We start from the raw sequence: 24,722 nt of genomic DNA, 5'->3' as shown, positions 1-24,722 counted from the left end.
CAGCCATTTTTCTGTTCCTCAGTTGCCACACAGAGGGAGAAGTGGGGAAGGAGGTTGGAATGCCTCACTAGACACAACAGAGAGCTTTCTCATGGGAACCAAGGTCATCTCTACTAGCAATGGATAAAGTTGGGGAAGGAGTGCCAATCCGTTATAAAGAAGATCTCTGAGGAGGATTCTAGTCTCAGAGTTCTGATTTGCTTGGTTTCATTCATTGGAGTCTTGACAGATGACCTCTGCAATTATATATGTTTATATCTCTGCTCTGAATTTGTTTAAAATATATAGAGAAAGCAAGAGTGTTCAATCTGGATGGGTGAGTGGCATAAGCAATTGCACATGGTCTTAGATATGCCAAGGCCACCCTATGTAAAGTGGGCAAGATAAGGATTGAATCAAATTGAATTTGATTAGTTAAATTAATGGAATAAATAAAATAAAATAAATTGAAATACAGGCTCAGTGTATCTGTCCCAGCATACAACTGAATAATACAAGTAAAAGTAATGAGATAGCAATAGCACTTAGACTTATATATAGCTTCACAGTGCTTTACAGCCCTCTCTAAGTGGTTTACAGAATCAGCATATTGCCCTCAATTATCTGGGTCCTTATTTTACTGACCTCAGAAAGAGGGAAAACTGAATCAACCTCGAGCTGGTCAAGATCGAGCCAAACTGCTGGCATTCAGCGGTCAGCAGAATTAGCATGCAATACTGCATTCTAACCACTGCACCACTACTCAGATCTTGAATCCAAGGAATTAGATGAAGAGTGTTAGGTTTCAGAGCCTCTGAATGTCTCATTCCTCAATGGCCCATACATGTGCAGCAGCCCATGGTCACATGATTGCCACTTGTGTGCTTTGCAATTGGCTTGCAACAAACAGAGTTAATAGAGAAGGCAGAAGTAAAACCATAAATCTTGGTCATGTGATGTTTTACTTAACAACCACAGTGATTTGTTTAACAACAAAAGGGGGAGTGAGGTTGTCAGCACATCTCAGTCAGGTGATGTTCAACTCAGTGATTATGGTGTTTAGGCTCTCTTGGATGACTTAGATTAGGACTGTCAAACTGGCGTTCTGTAGGGCAGATATGTCATGTGCAGGCCATGCCCACCCAAGCTCTGTGAAATGAAAACGTTGTGATATGTCATGTGACGGCAATGTGACATGGCGAATTTGACACCCGTGACTTAGATGACTTATAGAGACCCATCAAACAGAGTGAAAAACAGGAGGAATAAATACAGATATATGTCCTAATCCTACCTCTTTAAAAATATACCCTTCACCAGAGGTGATATTCAGCAGGTTCTGACCAGTTCTGGAGAACCGGTAGCAGAAATTTTGAGTAGTTCGGAAAACTGGCAAATACCACCTCTTACTGGAAATTTTACTGTGTTCTTCCCCTGCCATGCCCAACAAGCCATGCCCACAGAACCGGTAGTAAAAAAAAATGAATCCCTCTACTGCCCTTCACACATACAAAGACCCTTTCTGTGTACATATGAATTATTTTTAATGAGAGTGGCTATAATAGTGGAATCCGAAAATGTGATTGTGTTGTACTTTCTCCACCTTTTTATACTCCTGTGAATTAGGAAAACATCTGCCTGGGCCTCTTCTGCATATTTTCTGTTCTTGTGGATTTATAATATGTTTTACCCTTTGTTGCTTTAGTAACAGAGCTTGCATATCTTCCTCAAGGTCATCTTCCTCTTTCTCTGCAGATTTTATGCAATGCCTTTCTTTGACAAGGAATTTGAATACTATATGTTTCCAATAAAATGAATTCATGCAGAAATAACTTAACTACTGTGTATTTCTATAGTTTTTAAACTATTATGATGACAGTTCTTTAGCTGCTTTCTTTAGTAAAGAAAACAACCTGAGATAGGGTGATAGAGGTAGCAATTTAGAATTTCCCAGAATTAAAAAAGAACCTCAAAATAGAGCTTTCCAAAAAAAGCAAAACAAAACATACCCTAAAAATATTTTTGACTTAATTCCCAGCTATACATTATTCCCTTTCAGGATAGACAATGTTATTAAAGATGAAGAAAGGGATTTTCTAGATCTGATGAAATGCGACATTTTGTGTTGAGATGGATTAAACAGCTGAGAAATCGTATAACTGTATTATTTATTGAAATCTTCATTACTGGTAAAGATAAAGAATTTGATTTAAGTTTTTTAAAAATATTTTGCACTAAAAGTTGACTTTCAAATTCCTTTGCGTACCTAAAGAACTCCCTTTTTATTTTATGTGAGGATATTTAAAGAAATCACCTACCACCCAAGGTTTGCTGCAGAAATTGTAGATAGAGAAAAGTGAATTGACACTGTGGACCCCACCATATTGGAGGCCAATGATAAGGCTGCGAAAGTCTTCTCCTAAGGCCATACTGTAAGCGTGCTGACGGATGAGAACAAAATCAGGCTTGAAAGATCTAGGAGAAAAAAACCCAAAGAATACGTTTACGTGAGACATCTTTAGAAGGTCTTCATTTGATTTTTTCATTTTCTAATTTCCTTTCCTTGCAAATGGATACATTTTGACATTTTGACTGTATTTTTTCCTGAACGCTTCTACAGTTTCAGCTATTCCTTATTCAGAGATTACTTTTAACAAGGCAGAGATAGCATTTAATTTTGTTGGATGTATATTAATGGCCTTTTTAAATTTAAATTTTAGGCACATTTTTTCATGGCAAGAAACCTATGGAATCATAGATAGTGTTGTCTCCTTATTAGTCAACTTTATGTAACAGAGAAAAATGTAATTGTAGTCTATTTTAACACTGTACTCCATGAAAGTATCTAAAATTAATGCCACTTTACAGTATGTGCTGCTTTGATATTCTAAAGGAAAGGAAGCAGTTAACTTAATAGGTAACCAAGTAACTAACAAGCCATTATAACCTTGGTAATTTTATAAAAGCAAGACTTGCCTATGTGGTGTTTTTACAAGTCTGGTTCATCTCCCCTGTCTAGACAGAGCACAGAAATAACATACAGGAATTTCATTTGGCTTATTGCTCATTGGAAATTGGGCCAAATTTGCCAAATTCTCCATAACAAGGGAAGTAAAATGAGAATATAATAAATAAAGGAGGAAGACCATTTTACACATACAAAACCAATTTCTGCTCCCAAGGAATCCTCATTTGTCTATTATAGTTAAAGGCTGGTTATGTCTTAGTTGAGATTTTTGAGTGACAAAGTGCTGTATTGGAATCAGATTTTCTTAAATAGTGATTATCGGACTATTTTTCCAGGAAGAATAAACAATTAGGTACAAAATTGTGACAAGGTATAAATTGCTGTGGCATTCTTGGCCTTCTCAAACAAATTTGAGGGGGGAAAACCAATGACCACAGCTACCTGCGGAGATTGTTCAGCTTTTCTGTTTCTCTTCACAACATGAGATTTATAATGATATCTGCAAAAAGGCTTAACATTTATGTGAAGAAATGAAAACACAGAAAAAAACTTTTTAGGCAAAATATTTCCCAAGGTAACAGACTGGTTTCAAAGATGGGGTTTATTTAGAACTAAGAATCCTTGTCCCTGACTGGACTTCCTAAAGGTAAAGGTTCCCTTTGCACATACGTGCTAATCATTTCCGGCTTTAGGGGCCGGTGCTCATCTCCGTACAAAGCCGAAGAGCCAACGCTGTCCAAAGACGTCTCTGTGGTCATGTGGCTGGCATGACTAAATGCTGAAGATACACGGAATGCTGTAACCTTCCCACCAAAGTGGTCTCTATTTTTCTAATTGCATTTTTACATGCTTTTGAACTGCTAGGTTGTCAGGAGCTAATAGAAGTAACAGGAGCTCACCCTGTTACGTGGTGCTAGGGATTTGAACCACCAAACTGCCAACCTTTCTGATCAACAAGCTCAGCATCTTTGCCACTGAAACACTGTGTCCCTAAAAATGTGTAAAGTACAACTCCCAAGCATCCTAAAGTCTTCCATTCTTGTCTTAGGCAATATACTTTTTAATTTATTTCCAGGGTCAATTCAAGATTGCTTATTTTTTATTGCTTATTTAGTTTCCTATGACTATCACTAGGTGTTGTATCATATGATTCATGATGAATGTATTTATGATGATTATGATCATGATTTATCACTTATATCTTTTATGTACACTGAGAGCTTATGCACCAAAGGCAAATTCCTTGTGTGTCCAATCACACTTGGCCAATAAAGAATTCTATTCTAAGAGATTGTTGTTTTTAGATTTATAACATTTAGGATAGAAAAAATAAACAATATCCCTGCCCTATGTCATTATTATATAAGAAGCCATCTTAAGAAGTGTACCACACAAGAACTTGAAGCCAAGTATTTTAAGTAGCAGAATAACAGAGTTGGAAGGGACCTTGGAGGTTTCCTAGTCCAAACCCCTGTTATAACATTTTAGACAAATGATTCAATCTCCAGTGTTGGAATATCCACAACTTCTGAAGGCAAGTTGTTCCACTGCTTGATTATTCTCACTGTCAGGAAATATCTCCATAGTTCTAGGTTGCTTGTCTCCTTGATTAGTTTCCATCCATTGTTTCTTGTCCTGCAATGCCCAAATTATGAAGTTCTATCCAGCAGTTTAGCTCATTCTCTATCTTAAGGCAATAAACGAATACTTTGCTGCTCGTGCTTTATTTATGTATTTTCTACCGAATTATGTCATTGCTTTCTCTTTTAATCTCTTCACACCTGAGTTTTGTTGAACATAATACTGCCATACTGAATGATAAAAAAAAATCAAGCATAAAATACTTCTATAATTAAGAAATTATAATTAAAATAGTATGGTGGTAAGGAGAGAATGTACAAGTTCCAGACTTGTACATTCTGGGTGTGAGAGGTCTGGAAAAATGACAAAATATGCCTCAGAATGCAAAATCTCTCCTTTATGTATTTTTGAGAGATATTGTGATTCAACAAAGCAAAGTCCAAGTAAATTGGACTTTGCCTTGTTATGTAATTTTAGTCATTTTAGTGTCATGGTGGTTAAGAATGGATAACTGTTTAATACAGGTCATGTATGAAAATATATTATGTTCATTCCGCCAAAGGATAAATAGCAAGTGAAAGAAAAGAGAGAAGATATAAAAGCTACTTGAAGAGTAAGAAAAGAATTGTGTAGAATTAACACTGCTTCATAGAATTAATAAGTAAAAATGGTGGAAAAGACAAATATGAGGAAAGGATATTCTATAATGCATATACATAGAGAAAAACATAGTTGAAAGAATATAATCAAAAATAGCAAGAAACTTAAATGCAATCCTGCGAAGACTAAAAGAGGCATCTAAATGCAGTGTGATTTTGATGATGGAAATTAAAAACTGGAAGTGATTGAAAAGAACTAAAAAAGGAACTTCCACTGAAATGAAATGAACTAAACATAAAAGTGATGACATGATTCTGAAAGAAACTGAAGTGAGGGAATACTGGAATGGGAATTTCAGAGAGTTGTATTTAAATAATGATACATTAATGAGTAGAATTCAAATAAATGCTATAGTTCTTAGCATCCAAGAAAAATGGATGAAAAGGAAGTAATTAATGCTGTGAAAATGTTGAAAAGTGGTCGGGCTGAAATAAGGCTGAAGGAATCCTAAAATATAGAGTGACTGTGAAACTTGTTTGACAAGACTAGAAAGACTATATCTGACCCTAACAACTGGAAACATGGTATTTTTTTCTTATACAAATGGAAAATTGGCAAAAGGAATATAAAACTACCTTGGAATTAGTTTATTAAGCATGTTTGGTAGAGTTCTGTTTAGAAGGGTATAAAAACAAGAAGAAACCAATAAAACAAGAACAAGAAGGTGATGTGGGAATCTTTGTATTAAAAAGCACAAAAATGTAGACTTTAAATGGTTACAGCTAATCTGGAATTATAGTGCAACAGGTCAACCTTGGCAAGATCCCCAATTAGACTGACAACAAGAATCAATGGGACAAGTCAGTTTTAATTAAAGAATGAGTATGATTATATCAAGGAAACAGAACAACCTCTGCCCTCTCCATTATAGTGACAGACAAGTGATTGTTACTCAATAACTAGGATAAAGAATAAATGCTGTTAGGCAAAAGGGTTGAAATTCAGACATACAGCATCAAATTATTCCACCCTGCTACTAGCATCCTCGTAACTCTAATTTGCTCCTTACTAGCTGGCATTACTTTATCAGGCTGACTCAGTTCTCCCATTTAAGCAGCTGTACTTTCAGAATAATAATTACTCTTATATTTAATCTATTTTCTCTTGAAGACCCAAAGAATCCCTCAAAGGTTTCTTCAGATTAATTATCCTAAGTAATTGATTCTACTGAATATATTATAATAAATGTATTCATAATTTTTTTTATCACAATTTAGCTAACATGATCTGAAAACCTTTCAAACCAACACATAAAGAAAGTCAGTGTGTGACTAAGTAGAATTCTTTGACCAAAATGTCACCTTCAAAACTCTTTTACACACCTGGTTTATTATACCTGTGGCCTGATTTTAAAACACTAATGAAATTTTAGTTTGCACATCTGAGATATGATTAGTCCAGTCTTTCAAATATTTGGTACAGATACATTTTATAGGAAGGCTATAAAAGTTTTCTGGCACTCATACAGATCACTTCTAGACCATCATAAGTACTTTTATTTTTTTAGCTTATTCTCCTTTGGGGTCCATGATCATTTTCTTCTGAAATAATGAGTGCCATCTGGAGAAATGTCTTTTAATCTGTCACTTGAAATAGAATGTCCTCATCAAGGAGATTCATCTGAAAGCAATATGAATGTCTTTCTGGTGACAGTTAAAGACTATTGACCTTTTACCATGGTTACCCATTAGTTTTGTTTTCAATCTTATGTTTTATTGCTCTTTATTGGATGTATGTTATTGCTCTTCTATGCTGTACAGCTGATTTTCTTTCTGGGTAGATGTGTGTGTGTGTGTGTTCATTCTTACTCAAAAACATGATACAGGACAATACTTTAAACTGGCCCACAAGCTGGATGTGCCACATGCTGGCCACGTCCACACCCAGTTTAGCGAAGGAGGAAAAAAGTCCCGATATGTCATGTGCCGCCACCGTGACGTGAGTTTGACACCCCTGCCTTAGACCAATCAATTTGATTGTATTTGTCACATTTATTTATTACCACTATCTGTTCAGATTTAGAAACTATTATACTGATGGTTCTGTACTTTCTACTGATTTGGGGCAACTTTTCATTTGCTTGGAATTATGAATTGGACATGGTTTGTATGAACAGCAAGAGGTCAGGGATTAAGCACTGGACAGATTCATGGAGATTAAGCTGAATACTATGAGAAAGGAATAATAAATTAGAGAAGAGAGAAGGAGAAATAAGGAGTCTTTCTAAAGGGTTCATTAGAAGTACATTTTTATACTGACACTGCCAAACATCTCTCCTATCTACCTTTACCCATGTCTAATGTCTACCACATTACTTCAAGGGTAGTAACCTAAGACAGATGTATTGAGTGTCCCAGGGACTAAATCACCACTGTTTTGACCAAATGCTGAATGTTTGCAGTAATCTGCCAAATCAGACTTCTTTCATAGAGACAAAGGAAAGGAAGGAACTGATTCCAGAGTTCCAAGGCCAGGTGCCTGAACCCCAGAACGTGAAACTGTGTCCTGGAAGTTACAATCAAAAGAAGGACTTTTATAATGAGCAGGAGGGAGAAATACAGACAGATACTTTTGATTATGTCTGGAGAACTATGAATTAAAGCATCAGAGCTTCAAATTGGGCTTTGGCTTGAAAAACTGAAGAACTTTGGAGTATAATGAAATATGAGAAAACAGGACGGTCCAGTCAATCTGTAAGACTAGATTAACCTCAGGGTTTGTAAAAAGATATTGGGAAGACACAACTAAAGCACACATTGGAACAGCCATGGTCTTCTCCCTGAGAAAATTCTGGATCTTGAAAATATTCATCAAATTGAAATTAGCAATCTTCACTGTAAAATAAAGACATGGGTCTTAACTCAGTAAATCATTAAGATTATGAGGCAGTGAGAGAGAAAATTGTGGCAAACAGGAAGCCTAGAAACAAATGGGGAAGACACAATAGAGAATGGAAGATGATCAAACTGAAACATGACACTGTCATTCTTATTCATAATTTAAGCTGGAGCAATGGGAAAACATGCAAAACGAAACTCCAATAAGGCATTTTGTTATGATGACCATGTGCCATCATTGGCATAATGTATTAATCTGAAAATCTAAGGTCAGGATTTCCTCTTAGTTCTAGGATGGGAGGAAAGTATGGTAATACTTAGCTATGCGGATGAGCTCTTTGCCTATTTCTTTAATCAGCATATATTTCTCCCTTGTGGTTTCTTAGTATTATCTACATTCTGCAATATACTGTACTATATGATTATCTAGTTGGCTATGGTGACCGATCAGAATTTCCTCTTCTGTGAGATCTTGAAGTCAAATCCACAGTATAATGGCATTTACTGTATTTTTCGCTGCATAAAATGCATTCCCCTCTGCAAAAGTGGGTGGAAATGTCTGTGCATCTTATGGAGAAAATATGGTGAATAGCAGCCAGGCTACAGAGGTGTGGTCCTTTTACAGTGCTGAACCCCACCTCTTCTGTCTTTTTTCCACAGTGCAGGAGTCAACAGAGCTGGCACATAAGAGGACACCTATCTGTGGTCCTCTCAGGCTCTGCCTCCTGCCCTCACTACACTGCTACTCCATATTTGGTGCTCCATATTCACAGTGAGACAGTGCTCCATATTCATATTTTTTTTCATCTTTTCCTCCTCGAAACCTAGGTGTGTATTATGGTCAGGTGCACCTTATGGAGCGAAAAATAAGGTATATCATCAAAATCAGCAGGAGTAGTGGGCACATAGGTACACAAAGCTAGAGAATATGAGAATACAAAAAGAAAGAAAATATGACTAAGAAAAATAGTGCACAAACAATTGTTGGTAGGAGGTGCTATTTATTTATTTTTATTTATTTATTCATCAAATTTATGTGCTGCCCATCTAACACTACAAAGTGATGCTAGGAGGCTTGTAGCATACATGGAAATTAACACATGAACAGAAAGATTGCTTTCAGCTCAGTTGTAATGATCACAGTCATAAATGTACAAAACAACTCTTTCTTATCCAAGGAGTAAAGAAAAGGTAAAATGCCCTCAAAATTAGCTTGATTCTTGAGGAATTACATAGACACCATGTTGGTTTCTTGGAAACACTAGTCGATTACTATTCCAGGATGTTTGTGTTTTTAAAAAGTTCCTGCTATATCTACATATCTAGTGTTTCCTGGTCATTTTCTGTCTAAGCAGTAACTAAATTCAACTCTGCTTAGCTTCCAAATCAAGTAATTTAAGCATAATAGCACTTAGCTTGCAAAAAAAGCTGCTTCACTACTGTTAGGGGCTTAGACTTGAGCAGATCAACCAAGAATGCAAAATTAACATCAACAACCAAAGCTTAGACATTGGTCAGTGTGGGAAAAGAAAGACTTGCTTTAATTCTCTCTTCTTTCAACCTGTTTTTGTTTGATTAAATACGATCAGGTCAGGTCCATCAGGTCAGAATCCACTCTTAGCTACCACATAGCTTTTTTCCAAGATGATATGTCCTGACATTTTAGTTATATTAATTGCAAATGAAATATGGATAGTCCTCGATTTACAACAGTTTGGTTAGTGATTGTTCAAAGTTACAATGGCACTGAAGAAAGTGACATGACCCTTTTTCACAATTGCAATCTTTGCAGCATTCCCCATGATCATGTGATCAAAATTCAGGTGCTTGGTAACTGGTTCATATTTATGACCATTGCTGTACCTCAAGGTCATATGATAACTTTTTGTGATTTTCTGACAAGCAAAATCAATGGGGAAGCCAGATTCACTTAACCACCATGTTACTAACTTAACAACTGCAGTGATTCACTTAAAAACTGTGTCAAGAAAGGTTGTAAAATGGGGCAAAATGCATTGAACAAATATCTCACTTAACAACATAAATGTTGGACTCAATTACTAGCTGTAATTATGTGACATAATCATATTTCAACAATACTTTCTGGCTTATAAAAGCAAGACACCAGCCTACTTTTCTAATACAAAGTACATTTATTTATATTTTATAATCCAAAAAGATACACATGTCCTAATCAGCATTTGGGATTATATAATTATATATGGGATGGGATTTCTTACCAGCATGGTTGTGACACTTGTTTCACAACAATTGTACTCATTTTCCAAGATCTGAACAAATGAAACTGTTTCTGGGAGTCCCTTTTAACAATCAACACACCACAAACTGGACTGATCTTTTTTCTACTGCTAAAGGCCATAGCAAGTTGTTTGCAACTATCTATTCTTTATTGACAGAACTTGAGAAACACACATTTGTTTAAAAAAACAGCAAGGACAAAGAAGTTAATTGGAAGGAAACAAAAACTCTAATATTTGTCACCTGACCACTTTTGTGCCATTCCTGATGACCTGCATGTCTACCATACAGCCAGCAGTTGAATAGGCAGCCAAGTTGAGTTCTGAAAACTCTGCCTGAAGTGGAAGAATAAAAGAACACAGGGTTACTTGATAACAAAACACACAGAATAGAGTGACCTATTTGCAAAATTCTCTTTGAAATGGAATGTTTGCCTCAAGATTTCCACAGCAGCGGCATGTCTAATTAGTGCTGTTTTGCACAGGAAACACTCAAGAAGTGTTTATAGTCTAATAAGTGGACACTGAATTAGGTTTACTGCAACCATCAACATCATCACCATCACTATCATCTTCATCATCATCATCATATCCAACAGGAAAAATCTTTAAATAGGACTTGAAACATCACATCTGGGTTTATTTTTGAAATCTGGCTTCACTGACCAGCTATAAACTTAACAAAGTTTTGTGTTTGTGGTATTGGCCAAAATTTTCATTATATTTTGAGAGAATTCCATTTGAAAACATTGAACAACTTTAGAGCGTAGTGAATCTGGGCAGTACATTGCATTATGTAATCATTCAAAAATAACCTTTTTTCATGCCTGACCATAAGAAACAACATTGCAAAATGACTGCAGGCTAGACTAATTCCAAATAGGTTCCTCCAGTTCAGTTGTACTTCAAGAACCTTAATCCACATCCCATAAGCCCACCAGATCAGGAAAGGTTGTTTTAGAACAAATCTATAGTTTACTTATACAAATAGCAAATTCATCGAACCTGAGAACTGTGGAATAGACAGGACAAAAGGCTAGGCCTTTTCTCTCGCTAGGCTTGTAGAATGCACTATCATTATGCATTATTTAATACATTTGTGTAGACTAAAATATCTTGTAGAATGGTGAAGAAGAGTTACCCAATTTGGACTACAAAAGAAAGCACATGACACCAAGGACCCATGTGTCAGGGCTCCGACAATACACCCCCATTCAAATCGTAAGTCTCTAACCGCATCTCTCAGAGTAAAAAAAATGATTTATTAGGCGGGACCATGTCAGCGTTACCTGGATGTAGCCAACACTAAGACACATCATTCATTTCACCTTTGACCCTGGTCTTCCCCCACCTTCTGGATGTATATTCTCCAATGGGACACATCCATAGCCAAGAATCATCAATCATGCTCTCCAGTAATAATCTTCCTCACCAACAGCTTCGGCTGTCAGAGCAATTATCTGAAGCATTTGAGGAGTGCCCTACTTTCCCAACTCCCTTTCTGCTAGCAACTAAAAAGACCAAAGAAGTATATTTTTTAGTTGACACCGTGTTTCTTAACCATGTCAAATTAGAGATGTGCGGATTTCAACTCCCAGAATCACCAAATCAGTTAGCCTTAGGTTCTGTGCTATTGGGAGGAAAAAGATAGCTTTTAAAAAACCTTTTTTCATAGCAAAAAGTCAGAAATAAAGCCTGACCTGTTTTACGTCAACAGTGTGAGGTTTGGCACATCAGAGATGAAGTAAAACAAAAACGAATTATAAGCTAGCCATGCTGGGAAGATAGAAGTTAGGTAGTAGTGATAGTATTAACAATTTTCTCCCAGAATATTTTGAAGCAATATTAAATTATTTTCCACAAAGTTTAATTGTTTGGACATTTCACTTATAAAACATTGTACTTTTCCCCCTTCAGAACAGAGTAGTTTTTCTAATAGGAACAACAACTTGTTTTTCTGAGTAAGATAGCATTTCCACTCAGCATCAAACAAAAGTATAACATTCTCCAGCATGGTTAAGTAGGTGTGTGGCAGTACACTCTGTACTCTACCATAACAGAAAAGTCAATTAAATCTGAGGTAAGCAAGCTCCAAAGTATCCTTTCAGATAAAAATCTCTTCCTAACTGACACCTGCAAAGCCAGGAGTGAATGAAATGCCTGCACTGCTTTTTGAGAATGGGTTTTTCCCCTCACTGACCTGTTCCACTCGGATCTCAAATTCCCCATTCACCTTCTTTCCTTGAAAATACTTAGCCCTATAGGAAAAAAACAGGGGGGAGAGAAAAAGAGGAAGAGTATGTGTTAAATAAGTTTATTTGTCCCCATTCATCTGGGTTTTTTTGAAAAAATATATGATTTATAAGTTTGTTTAGTGTTGTTTCTCTGCTTTGGATGATTTAGACAAGACATTTAAAAAAAACAGATTCTCTGAAATCTTAATTTAACCTATATAAACTGCCTGGTTTAACATTCTAAAATGGAGGGGAAATGATTATGTTATTGCGAGACTGATGTTTATAGTAACTTTATAGTATATGTAGTTAATACCCTGTTTCTCCAACAATACAGCCTCCCCCAATAGGAAGTCCCAGCATGTTTTATAGGCATGAAATGAAATTAAGCCCCTCCCCCCAAATTAAGGCTTATATTAAAACATACGAAATGGTGGTGGTGGGGGCTTGCCATTAGGAAGTACTTTTGTTGCACACCTGGATATAGTGCTGCCTGTGTTGACCCCGATACGAAGTGCCCCACCAACGCCGAGGTCAACATCCAAGCCGTCGCCGCCCGCCCACCCAAAGATGCAAGGGGGGGAATTAAGTCACCCCCGAAAAGACGGCCTAGCCATTTTTTCAGGGCTCAAAAAAATAAATAAATAAGATCCAGCCTTATTATATGAGAAACACGGTACTTATATACCATAGCATACCATATGGTATAGTAACCATGGGCTCTTTTAGCACCTTAAATAATATAATTTGACTTGAAACATGAGCATGGCTAAAGTATAAGGAGATGGGCATCAATGAACTCAATCCTTATGACTCCTTATCCATAGTACAAACATGCTGCAGCCGATTTTTCTGTTGTTTCCTCATAATGTTATATTTGCCTTTTCTTTAACTGTTGCTTTCCATTAGCAAAAACGAATCTAGATGAATTCAGATTTTCCAAGATAAGAAATACATATCTTTATTTGGTTCATGAATTACATAGAAAGATATTATGTCCAGTTTCATTGTGGTGGAGCAGAATAGCAGAAAGTCACTAGAGAGAATAGGGGAAGAAAAATCTATTACATTGCTTTCTATATGTCTAGAACGGGAGTATCAAACTCAAGGCCCATGGGCCAGATGTGGCCACAGGGTGCTTAGATCTGGCCTGCAGGCCCTCCCTAGAAATAGCAAAGGACCGGCCCATGGTGCCTCTGCCAGTGAAAATGGAGTTTAGGAGGGCCAGACGCCCTCCAGGGCTCCATTTTCGGCCATGATGGCCTCTTGCATTCCTCTGCCAGTGAAAACAGAGCGTGTGGAGCCCACTTCCGGCCTGCCCAGGCTCTGTTTTTGGCCGTGACAGCCTCCTAGAGCCCTCTGCTGGCGAAAACAGAGCCTGAAAAAAAATCTTTCTTTTTGCTTTATTTTTCCACTGGCCTTAGAATCTGTGTACCCTTGGATTCACTGTCTACCTTGACTGCTTTGAAGCATTCCCACTGTGACTTACTAGCTGTAGCTTTCACTACCTCTTTCATTACAGCAGTTCCCCTCTTGTGATCCTCAATTTACCAGAGTGAGCAGTCATTCTCTAGCTGCCCTGCTTTGTTGCTGTGAAAACAGAGCAGGGCCTCTTTCAATCTGTTCCTCCCTGGTGCTTGAGAACTATCTCATTTTGACTCCTTGCCTACATTCTCCCTGCTGTGGTGATGATATTCATCAATCAGCTTGACTGACACATACTCCAGCATGAAGTTGCATTCTAGCAGCAACATGGCTCTCTCTACTGTAATTTCCTCTTCCATGTTCTTGAGTTGCTATATAGATTTTAGCATTAAATTCACATATTTTTTTTAATTTTGTTCCATGTAAACTCCTTGGTCATACATTAAGAACTTAAATTAGCCCTCTCAAGCAATTTCTATAGGGAAATTCACATTTCTTCAACTAGATTTTGTCTTGTTATACTAATTGGCTGCATATTTTCCATAGACAAATCGATTATAGCTCTTGGTTTGTTATCTCCTCTGCTCTGGCTCTTTCTATGGTAATAATTTCCACAGAACATCTCAGTGTGAGACATTTCCATTCTAGAATTTAATATATTTATTCAACCCACTTTACACCACATTATAGTAAGGGATTCTGTTTTTTTCTCACTCACTAGCCTCCATACTAAAGCAGATAGAGATACAAATTTTATGCTGGCATTTTTTTATTTTACTTTTTGCAGATTCAGGGACTGGTATAGAGTACATTATCCATGTGGTTTCATTTATTGGTTACTGCTTGGAACTGATTGCCTGCAGGAAATGTTTAGCATCTTAAGAAACTCAAGAACAGTGGTTTGCCTGATTATAAACTTGTAAGCAAATCTACATATCCTTCCATTGACAAAGAAGGACAACTGGATTGTTCAATTTGTTTGTTTAAACTTCCTGAATTGAATTGAATTTAAATTAATTTAATTTCCTGATTTGTTTACATATTAAAAACATTTTGCAATTTAAATCTTTTATTAGTTTTAGTCTAAAATAACCTCATAGGAACCATCTAGGCGGCATTTATGAAGCTGATCTGTATGGATTTTTTTCTTCTCTCCAGCATTTTTTACATCAAAAGAAAAGACAGAAGGTTCATTCTCACAGGCTAGCGCCTTGTATTAACTTTTGCCAATTGTCCTTATTAAGTTTTATAATAATGCTATATTTCCAATTATTTGACAGTTCTTATTCATTCATCTTAATAACAGCCCTCTATTATTTGTAATCTAACCCATCATTTTCTTTCAGTATGTTCCTGAGGCTGTAGGTAAAATTCTTTGGAACTAGTTCTCTTTATTATTATTATCATCAATAATTCATAAATTAAGAGTAAAACAAAGACCAGGAATGATAATCTGAATTTTTACATAAGAATATGAATAGGATGGCACAGTAGCTGGAGCAGGGGTGTCAAATTCAGTTTCATTGAGGGCCATGTCTGGGTTTGACCTTGAAGGGACTGGGGGGGCATGGCCATAATGGGTGTGGTCAGTTCAACATCACTCGTGTCGGGGGCATCTGTGGTGGCCCAAGTGCTCTGCCACCAAAAATGGGTTCCCGAGCTCCATTTTTGGCTGCAATGGCCTCCTGCAACTCTCTGCCATCGAAAATGGAGCTTGGGAGAGCTGTACATGGCCTTCACGAGCTCTGTTTTTGCTGTGATTGCCTCCTGCAACCCTCTGCCAGTGAAAACAGAGCTCGGGAGGACTGTGTGTGGCCTTCCCAAGCTCCGTTTTCACTGGCAGAGGCCCCGCTGGCCAATCCTTTGTTGTTTCCAGGGTGGCCCTGCGGGCCAGATCTAAGCACCCTACAGGCCTGTTCTGGCCCCCTGGCCTTGAGTTTGATATCCTGAGCTAGAGGGATACCAGTTATAAAATACTTCCTGTAGAGAATGGAAATTCTTATTCCTCGATTAACTGCAGACAGTTATAATGTTCAGTCTTCTGGCCTGTAGGGTAATGCTGTTTTTTAATTTAAAAATCAATATAGCTAATATTTTATTTCCTTACAAACTTCAAATAGTATAACTGAGAGGACTATTTATATGGAATAAAATGTATTCTTCGTTTGTTGCTCATATTTTATCAATAATCATCTTGTTCATGTCAGATAGTCACTTTGTTCTTGGTGTACTGCTCTGTTTATTTTCTGCTTTATTCCCCCCCCCCTTCTGTTTATTATTTTATTTGCAATGAATGAAGAGAATGATGAAAGAGTTGAAAAGGAATGCTTGGATGGATGCAGTGCTATTCTTAACCAAACTTCCTCAGAGAGCACTGTGCACATTTGCTCTGTACGTCCTGGAATTAGATGTTTTTAAGTGTTTTAATGGGTTTCACTGTTTTAAAATGTTTTAAATATTTTAATTGTAATATATTTTTGAATTATGAGCTGTCCAGAGTCGTTTGCTCAGAGGGGCAGCTATAGAAATTACATGAAATCAATCAATCAATCAACAAGTTTTCTATTCTGCTCCAGAAGAAAAGTTTGATGATATCAGTATTGCATTCCCCTATGTTTGCAGAACTGGCTGCTACTGATGCACATAACACTGTAATAAACACTGTAATTTATTTGCCTGTCCATATTTTCTACCATTGTAGGTTATTTTGTAATTATACTTTTTTAATAATAAAAATTTAAATATTGAGTTCACCCAAGTAGCCTGTTTTGCAAAGCTTTCTTCCCATTCTATTGCTCAAAATCTTGATGGTCCCAAAATACAGTTATCATGCATCCAAAATAGAATCATGCTTTGCTGCTGTGTATACATCTCTAGTGTATGATTCTGTTAGGACAGTGTTGATGGTTCCTTACTGAAATTCAGACATTGTCAATTTTAAGAAAAGTTGGTGATTTTTGACAAGATAGCAATAAGAATGTGAGGATAAATTCTTAGCAAACAGTAAGTAGGACATCTTTATGTTGGGGCAAAAAAGCTTTGTTGATATCTAATAAAAACCATTAATATAAAAAAAATCAGCAGAAAAGGAATGCAAGATTTTCACAGTAAAGTAATACAAAATGAATGAAAGATAGAATCCATATGACAAGCTACAATTGTTCTAAGTTATAACCATTTTTAGCTAATCTGCCTACTCATTTTAGGGATCTAATTCCATTGTTTTAGAACTAAAAGCACTTCAAGAAAAGATATAGAGAGGTATAAGAATACTTTGGTTGGTTGGCAGGAAAATCAATGATATTGTATGAGTTGAATTAAACAGCCTATTGGGTTGGCAATGCACTGTATGTAGAGAAGGAAGACTAATTCATATCTCCTTTGACACTAGTGTCACCCATATCCTTTTTCATCTATATCTAGATTAAGTGAAAATGAAGCTATAGCACAACAATATGACCAGTTTCTCGTCTTATTAAATGTTCATAGGTTGTAACAGTTGGGGAAGCTTCTATATCAGAAAGTACTGAACTAAATGCACAAATGATAAGACAGCTCTTAAAGTGCTATTATTCTCTCTTGGCTGAGTGAACTCTTTGCATGAACAGAAAACCATGCTGAAACAACTTTATTTTATATAATATATTCAGAATATTCTAGGATATCATTTGCTTATTCCCTATAAACCAGGGGTGTCAAACTCGCAGTCCATGGGCCGGGTGTGTCATGTACTGGCCCCACTCAGCCCATTTTAGTGAAGGGAAAAAAAGTCCCAATACATCACGTGACGCCGCTGCGACAACACAAGTTTGACACCCCTGCTATAAACAGTACATCAGGAATAGTTATAACACTATACAGCATGGAAATGTTTGTAATGCATTTGTTTTCAGTGGAAACAATCCAGCTGAGATTTGGAAACAAAGAAACTTGAAAACCCCATGAGGACAATAAACAGCTGAAACTCACTCCTGGGGCTCAAGCCACATGTCCACTACAAACTATATCTGCTTTATTATCATGGGTGACATGCCCGACCTGCTTTAGCAGGTGGTTCAACTTATAAATCCACTTCAGCTATAATCAGTGTATAAAATGATGTGTATGCTAACAGCCAAAGCAAGTCATTTCCTGAAGCTATGTCATCTGCAACTGCACACACTTCACTTAAGGAGCTCATTAAGCAGACATGAACAGGCTAAGGAAACCACAACCTGACAGCCGCAGAGTGGATTAGCATTATCTATCTTTCCTAATGCCAAAATCCACTCTTGTCTTCTCAACCCCCTCCTTTTCAATCATTACCTTTATTGCTGAGAAGGAAAGATGAAGAAAGAAAGCTATCTGGCCACCCAGTCCTCAGTCACTTTGAGCTCTGGCTCAATTCACTTTGAATTCCAGTTCCAGATGCCGCTAGCAATACTTTATATGTCATTGTGCCTTCAGATTTCTCCCATAGCATAAGCCTAATTTTCAAGTTATGTCTATCTTTTCTATAGCTTCTTTATATCATTGTCAGATGTCTAAACCATGATAGTTTATTTTTTAATAGTTCAGCTGCACTTTTGGCTTGCATAATCATAATGTTATCTTGGAAGGCTATTTCTATGAACACACTAATCCACAGTCTTGGAATGGGGAGAGTAGGGAAGAAAGGAGGTAGCAAATGATGACATGTGCATCATAATGTTCTGATGCAAATGATGACCACCTTTTCAGGTTTGTTTTGTGCATGTAAATGTTAAAATTTTAATATCTTCACAGCTTGTTATGAATGCAACTCATGCCACTACTGTTCGTATTATAATTTTATGTTAAGTGTTGGTTCCTATATTACATTAAGAACTTTATATCAAATGGTGGCTACATGTTTTAAATAAATAAATTAAATACATGTAACTAGTCTCCCCCAAAATATGGCATATGTTTTGTGTACCATTTGGATTTTTCAGCAATAAATCATTTGCTGTTCAGTAAAGAGAGAGTGGAATGAAGGCTTTTGACAACTATAAATTACATTCTTCCAATTTATGCATAGTGCTGTTGCATAGAACTGCCAACTCATTGATGAATAAAATGAAATGGTGTAACTTATTGCATATAGTAGTTCGTATCTTGTGCCAAGACTTGGCACATTTAGGCAGCTGCCTGGAGCTTCTGAATAAATTGCTTTGAGTGCCTAATTGGTCTGGCTGTTAGTATACCATCCATGTAGAAGAGCCAGGAGAAAAAGCAGATAACCGAGATTCTAGGAGGCCAGCTGCCTCACATTTTGAAGCAAAGCATCTTGTTTCATGGCTCCTGGAAAACAGTTTCCCCAATTTTTCTTCTTTTTTGACTTTATTTCTTTGGAAGGTTGATTTTAACTGCTGGATTTTATTTTCTAGAAATAAAACTATTTCATTTTTCTTTTTCTGAAATAAAATTTCAGAACTTATTCACTACGGCATCTTGAAAAACAGTTCTACAGATCTATCTACAGGGACTTCAAAAGTTTGGTACAAAATTTCTATGGCAGCCCTGCATATCTTCATTCCTATTCTGTTGTTGTTCTTCCCCAACCAAAACATTTTTGGAGTTCCCAAAAAATCCTAAATCTCAAAAAAGAAATACTGAGGTTTTAAAACATTTGAATCTCCGCATGCTTGGGTAGAGAATCAAGGGTCGGCTGCTGGGGGTTCGCAGGAGTTTGAGAGAGCCCCTAGTTAAGATTCTGTGCAGTTCGGAGAACCCCCAAATCCCACTCCTGGTTGGCTCCTCCCATCCTACCCTGCTCCTCCCAGGAGTCCTCACGCAGCCTGTTTTGGATGAAGGTAAGTGCAGGGCGCATGTGGAGGCTCGGGGAGGGTGAAAAACGAGCCTCCTGGAAGTTCAGGAAGGTTAGAAAGGAAAGCCTCTGGAGCCCAGAGAGGGCAAAAATGCCCCTCCGCCATGGTGCAGGAGGTTAACTAGGCCCTGCCCATCATGGCCACACCCATCCAGCAACTGGGCAGAGAACCCATTGCTAAAATTTTTGAAGCCCACCCCTGTAGAGAATGCTTTTTAATTGGCAGGAACTCCTACCAAAGCCTGCTTCTTGACTTCATTGCTTTTCCATTCTTCTCAACCATCAAGTCTACTGAGTGCCATCACTCTTTTCTTTGCTTGTAATAAACAACAATGCAGTATAAGATTCAGAAAGGGGTTTTCTGGCCAGAGGGAACTTTCTGTGTTCCCTAATTAATGTACATGTGTTTCCATAATTGGTGTGGTGAATATAATCATAGACCCACTATAAGACATTCAATTATAATGTTCTGAGGCATCTTCAAAGAGAGTTAACAGTGACCATGTGGAAGTGCTCTCTATCTGTATCTTGCAGATGCTTTACCATCACTTTTCTTAAACATCATGTTTTATTTTATTTATTTAGCAGATTTCTATAGCAGATTTCTCATAAATATGTGAATCTGGATAGCACACAAGACAACAAACTCCATGATGATTTAAGAACCAAAATAAGTAAAGTTAAACTAATAAAACCCAAGAGTAGGAGAATAAACATCAATTAATGTAACCTCATACACCTACTTTATTAAGAGTTTTTGAAAGTTATAAAACATTCTACCGTGTTTCTTAGAAAATAAGGCTAGGCCATCTTTTCCGGGGTAACTTAATTCCTCCCCCCACCTAGAGCGCCCTGCAGGCAACCATGCCTTGCCATCAGCTGCTCCTAATGGCCAGTCATGCGGAGCATGGAGAGCTCCCTACCCCCGCCAAGCGCCTTTGCTGCAGACCCGGGTATAGTGCTGACTGCAGGCCAGGTCAGAGGGTGGGTGTCATCATCATGGATATCAGCCTTGCTGGCGGCAGGGCACTTTGTGTCATGGGACCTTCGTCAGCTGCTGCTGCTGCTTCCTCCACCACTGTTGCTTTCCCTTCTTCTCTCACTGCAGCTTATGCCACGTTCAGAGTGCTGCCATTGAGCAAGACACAGAGGCTGAAGTCCCTGCTGGACATTGTGGCACAGTGATAGTGGAGAAGTGGCCCTTCCAGTGGGTGAAGGAACAGTTCGAGCTCATTCCTCCACTGGCAGAGTTTCAGCCGCTTCTCAGGCAAGGGAGTTGCCTCCATAGCTTCCACGGTTCCTGCCGGCAGTGGCACCTCTCTCACCAGCGCCGTTTCCAACAGCATCAGAAACAGCAGTGGGACAGACCCCGCTGCCAATGAGAACTGCCTGCCCTCCTGCAGGAGCATCTCTTTGCTTGATGGCGGCTGCGTTGACAATGTCCTGCAAGTTGGTGAGTCATTTGGGCTTCGGTGGGTGGAAGCAGTGGTGGGAGGGTGATGCCATTATTTCTCTCTCCCCCCCCTCGCTTTGCTTCCCACCCCAGAGTTTAGGTCATGGTTTCGTCACCTGTATGGTCGGGCGCTCTCCTCTTGCTCCAGCTGCCCGAAACCCCTCAGTGGACGTTTTCCCCCTCTTTTAAGTTTTATTCTCATTCCCTCCCTTAGTTCCCTAGGAATACAGATGGGCCAGGCAGCTTCCTCCCTCCCCCTTCCCGGTAGTTTTCAAAAGGGAACCATCTATCCATTTCACCCTTTGAGCAGAGGCAAACCTTCCAATCCAAACATAAGAGAAAGGGAATCATCCTACAGACCCTTAGCACCCCCTTAAATGCACTCCCCACCTTCATCTCCTTGAAGGACAGAAATAGCATGGAAATCCACCTCCTGGATTTTTCCTGGAAAATCCTGAAGACACTCTTCCCTCCCCCCTCCCTCCCTCCTTCTTTCCCTGCCAAGCTTCCCAGAGGATTCTCCTGCTAATTCATTCATTTATATTTCTAAGGGGGTGCTAAGAGTCTCCCACTGCTGCTACCACCCACTGAAGCCCGAATGACTCACCGACTTGCAGATCGTTGTCGATGCAGCTGCTGTCAAGCAAAGCAATGCTCCTGCAGGAGGGCAGGTGGTTCTTATCGGCAGCGGGGTCTGTTCCGCCGCTGCTGCTGCTGTTGGAAACAGTGTTGGCGAGAGAGGCGCCACCACCAGCAGGAACCGTGGAAACTACGGTGGCTACCCTGCTCGAGAAACACTGAAACACTGCCTCCACCCGCTTGGAGGGTCACTTCTCTGCTACCGCCATGCTGCAATATCCCGCAGGGACTCCGGCGTCTGTGTCTTGCCCAATGGCAGCACTCTGAACACAGCATAAGCTGTGGCAAGGGCAGAAGAGAAAGCGACGGCAGCGGAGGAAGCAGCAGCAGTGGCCGACAAAGGTCCCATGACACAAAGTGCCATGCCGCCATCACGGCCAGCATCCACGCTGCCACCACCTGCCCACTGACCCAGCCTACAGCCAGCACCATACCTGGGTCTGCAGCAAAGGCGCTTGGTGGGGGTAGGGAGATCTCTACTCTTTGCCATGATTGGCTGTTAGGAGCAGCTGGCAGCAAGGCATGGCTGCCCACGGGGTGCTCCTAATGGCAAGTTCCTCCCCACCCTTCCCCCCCCATTTCGCATGTTTTAAAATAGGTCTAAATTTTGGGGGAGGGCTTAATTTCACCTCAAGCCTAGAAAATATGCTAGGCCTTCCTATGGGGGGCGGTGTATTGTTGGAGAAACATTGTACATCATTTTGTAAACTTTAAATTGACAGCAATACTGTCTCAAAAGAGTTTCTAGGATCATGTTTGTTATGGCCAAAATGGGTAATTTTTACTACTGCGCAGTATTAAAAAATATTGAGAAGATTATAATATGTTATAATAATATATGAGCTGCTTTGCAATGTCAATATAAAATAGTTGTTCAAGAACTAAAACATTAGAAGTAATGTTTTCAGAATTCTAGTTTTTCTTAAGGTTTAATAATAGATTTCTTTAATAATATATAATGAACTACTTTCTTATGCTTCCTACCTAACAAATAGCTTTATTTTAGTGAAACATTGCAAAGTATGTTACTTTCCAGTAGCATACTCCAAACAAGACCCTAGGGGGTTAAATGTAGTACATTTAAGGAAACTCTGCTAAAGTAATTAGGCTACCAAATTTGACTCGCATGACTGTATTTATAACCTAGGAGGAAATATTTTCCAGACTCCTAAAGCCTATTTTTGTATCAATGTTAATCCTTATAGTTCTTGGCTATTTTTTTACGAGGAAAACTGGATCTTATGTTGCTTTAAATATATACTACATAAAAAAGTATAAATACAAGTGGCAGCAGACTTGTGAAACTCTACCCAGTTATGTGAGAAGTGCTATTGGTCTTGACACTTTGACAAAATTACATGGAATCAAAGGCATTAATTGATTATAGTTTAAATTTTATACCAGGCTCAAAATCTCTAGGCAGCTGTCATGTGCGGTAATTCTGCACCTGATTTGCTTTGTTCAGAACTGCAGTGGGTTTGTTTTTAATATTGTGCAGGGTAGAAACGTGCTACTGAATGCATTTTGAAAATGATCAGTTAGTTTTAGGTTAAACCTGTTCTCATATCAAAATGACCCTGGTCAGTATATATTTAAGCACACTATTAGTATTTTCACACTAATAATATTTACAAGGAAAAATTGCAAAAGACGTGCAGTAGTTGATGACTTTGGAGATACACCCAAACAGAGCTACTATCTGATATATTTGTGGTGTGTATGTGTGTGTGTGCACGTGCACACCATTTGTAACAATTCCTAGTCACCTTTTCTTTTGTATGGCAAACACTCAAGGACTACAACTCAGGATTTATTTTCTTTTGACATGCTTGTTGAAAGGAAATTCTAAATATTGTTTTCTTCCCCTAGAGTTCCACAGAGACTTCCTCTGCAGTTTATTTTTTATTTTTTGGTAGAAAAAAGTGTGCATTTTTGTTTCCCTATTCAGAATAATCCATATGTAGACATGTAAGATGAGCAGCTATTAAAATTTATACTCTGAATGAAGCATTTCCAGTCAGAGGTCCTCTAGTCATTGCAATGAGCTTAATTTAGTTTTAGCTGAGTTCAAATAATAGCACTTGCTAATATAAACAACCAGAATTGTGGAATCATATGATTGAAAGGGACCTTGGAAGACTTCTGGTTGCAGAACAAATTATCCTATACAAATGACTGTACAATCTTTGAAGCCCCTTCAGTGATGGAGCACATATGACTTCAGGAGGCAGACTGTTCCACTAATATTCCTCTTTATTTTGAGTTTGGATCTCTCTCTGTAAAACTTCCACCCATTAGTTGGCATGATCATTGAATGAAATGAATGAAAAGTATCATTAGTACTTTATGCTATGGGCACATTAATAAATCCAAAATAAAAATATGATCTGCTATATTTAAGCATGTTTTTAAATTCCATTCAATTAACCTGTCAAAGATATATGAATCTCATGATGTTGCATGAACACACCTACAAGAAGTCAATTGGCAACAGTTTGAAATGTTAGATAGCAAGCTTTTGATTGCTTTTGGTAAGGACATGATGAACTAACATCCCTGGAAGAGAGGGACAATATTATGGCTGAAAACAGTATCTGTATGCTATACTGAGACTGCAGTAATCTCCCTAGACAAAGGAGAAATCTTGAAATTGCCCATATATGTTCCTGACAGTTGATTTTCATGAGAAGATGGAAGGAATTGAGATTTTTGTGGCTGGCTTGTAAATATTTAAGAGTATGAGATTTCTTCAGGTTTGTGGCCATCAATGTAGCCTATAGAGACATAAGATTACTCTGAGCCTCATCTCTTAATCACTTTGGATTGAATTTTTAAAAAAAATTCTCTGCAAAGCTTGAGAA

The 24,722-nt window shown here is 38.1% G+C and overlaps 1 protein-coding gene across 1 annotated transcript in view; it reads right to left on the bottom strand.

Annotated features, from left to right (window-relative positions):
- The window catches only part of SYN3 (synapsin III), a 195,062-nt gene that overhangs the window by 151,138 nt on the left and 19,202 nt on the right, over nucleotides 1-24,722 (bottom strand). Inside the window, exons 3-5 of the mRNA XM_026695435.2 lie at nucleotides 12,484-12,541; nucleotides 10,528-10,619; nucleotides 2,298-2,454 (exon numbers count right to left, since the gene is read on the bottom strand). Coding sequence (XP_026551220.1) covers nucleotides 2,298-2,454; nucleotides 10,528-10,619; nucleotides 12,484-12,541 — 307 coding nt within the window. The remainder of the gene's footprint in view (nucleotides 1-2,297; nucleotides 2,455-10,527; nucleotides 10,620-12,483; nucleotides 12,542-24,722) is intronic.

Source organism: Pseudonaja textilis, chromosome 5, assembly GCF_049901715.1.
Source record: "Pseudonaja textilis isolate UNSWEBS1 chromosome 5, rPseTex1.2, whole genome shotgun sequence".
Lineage (NCBI taxonomy): Eukaryota > Metazoa > Chordata > Lepidosauria > Squamata > Elapidae > Pseudonaja > Pseudonaja textilis.
Note: the sequence above shows the minus strand (reverse complement) of the source record. Positions and strands in the feature narration are given on the sequence as shown.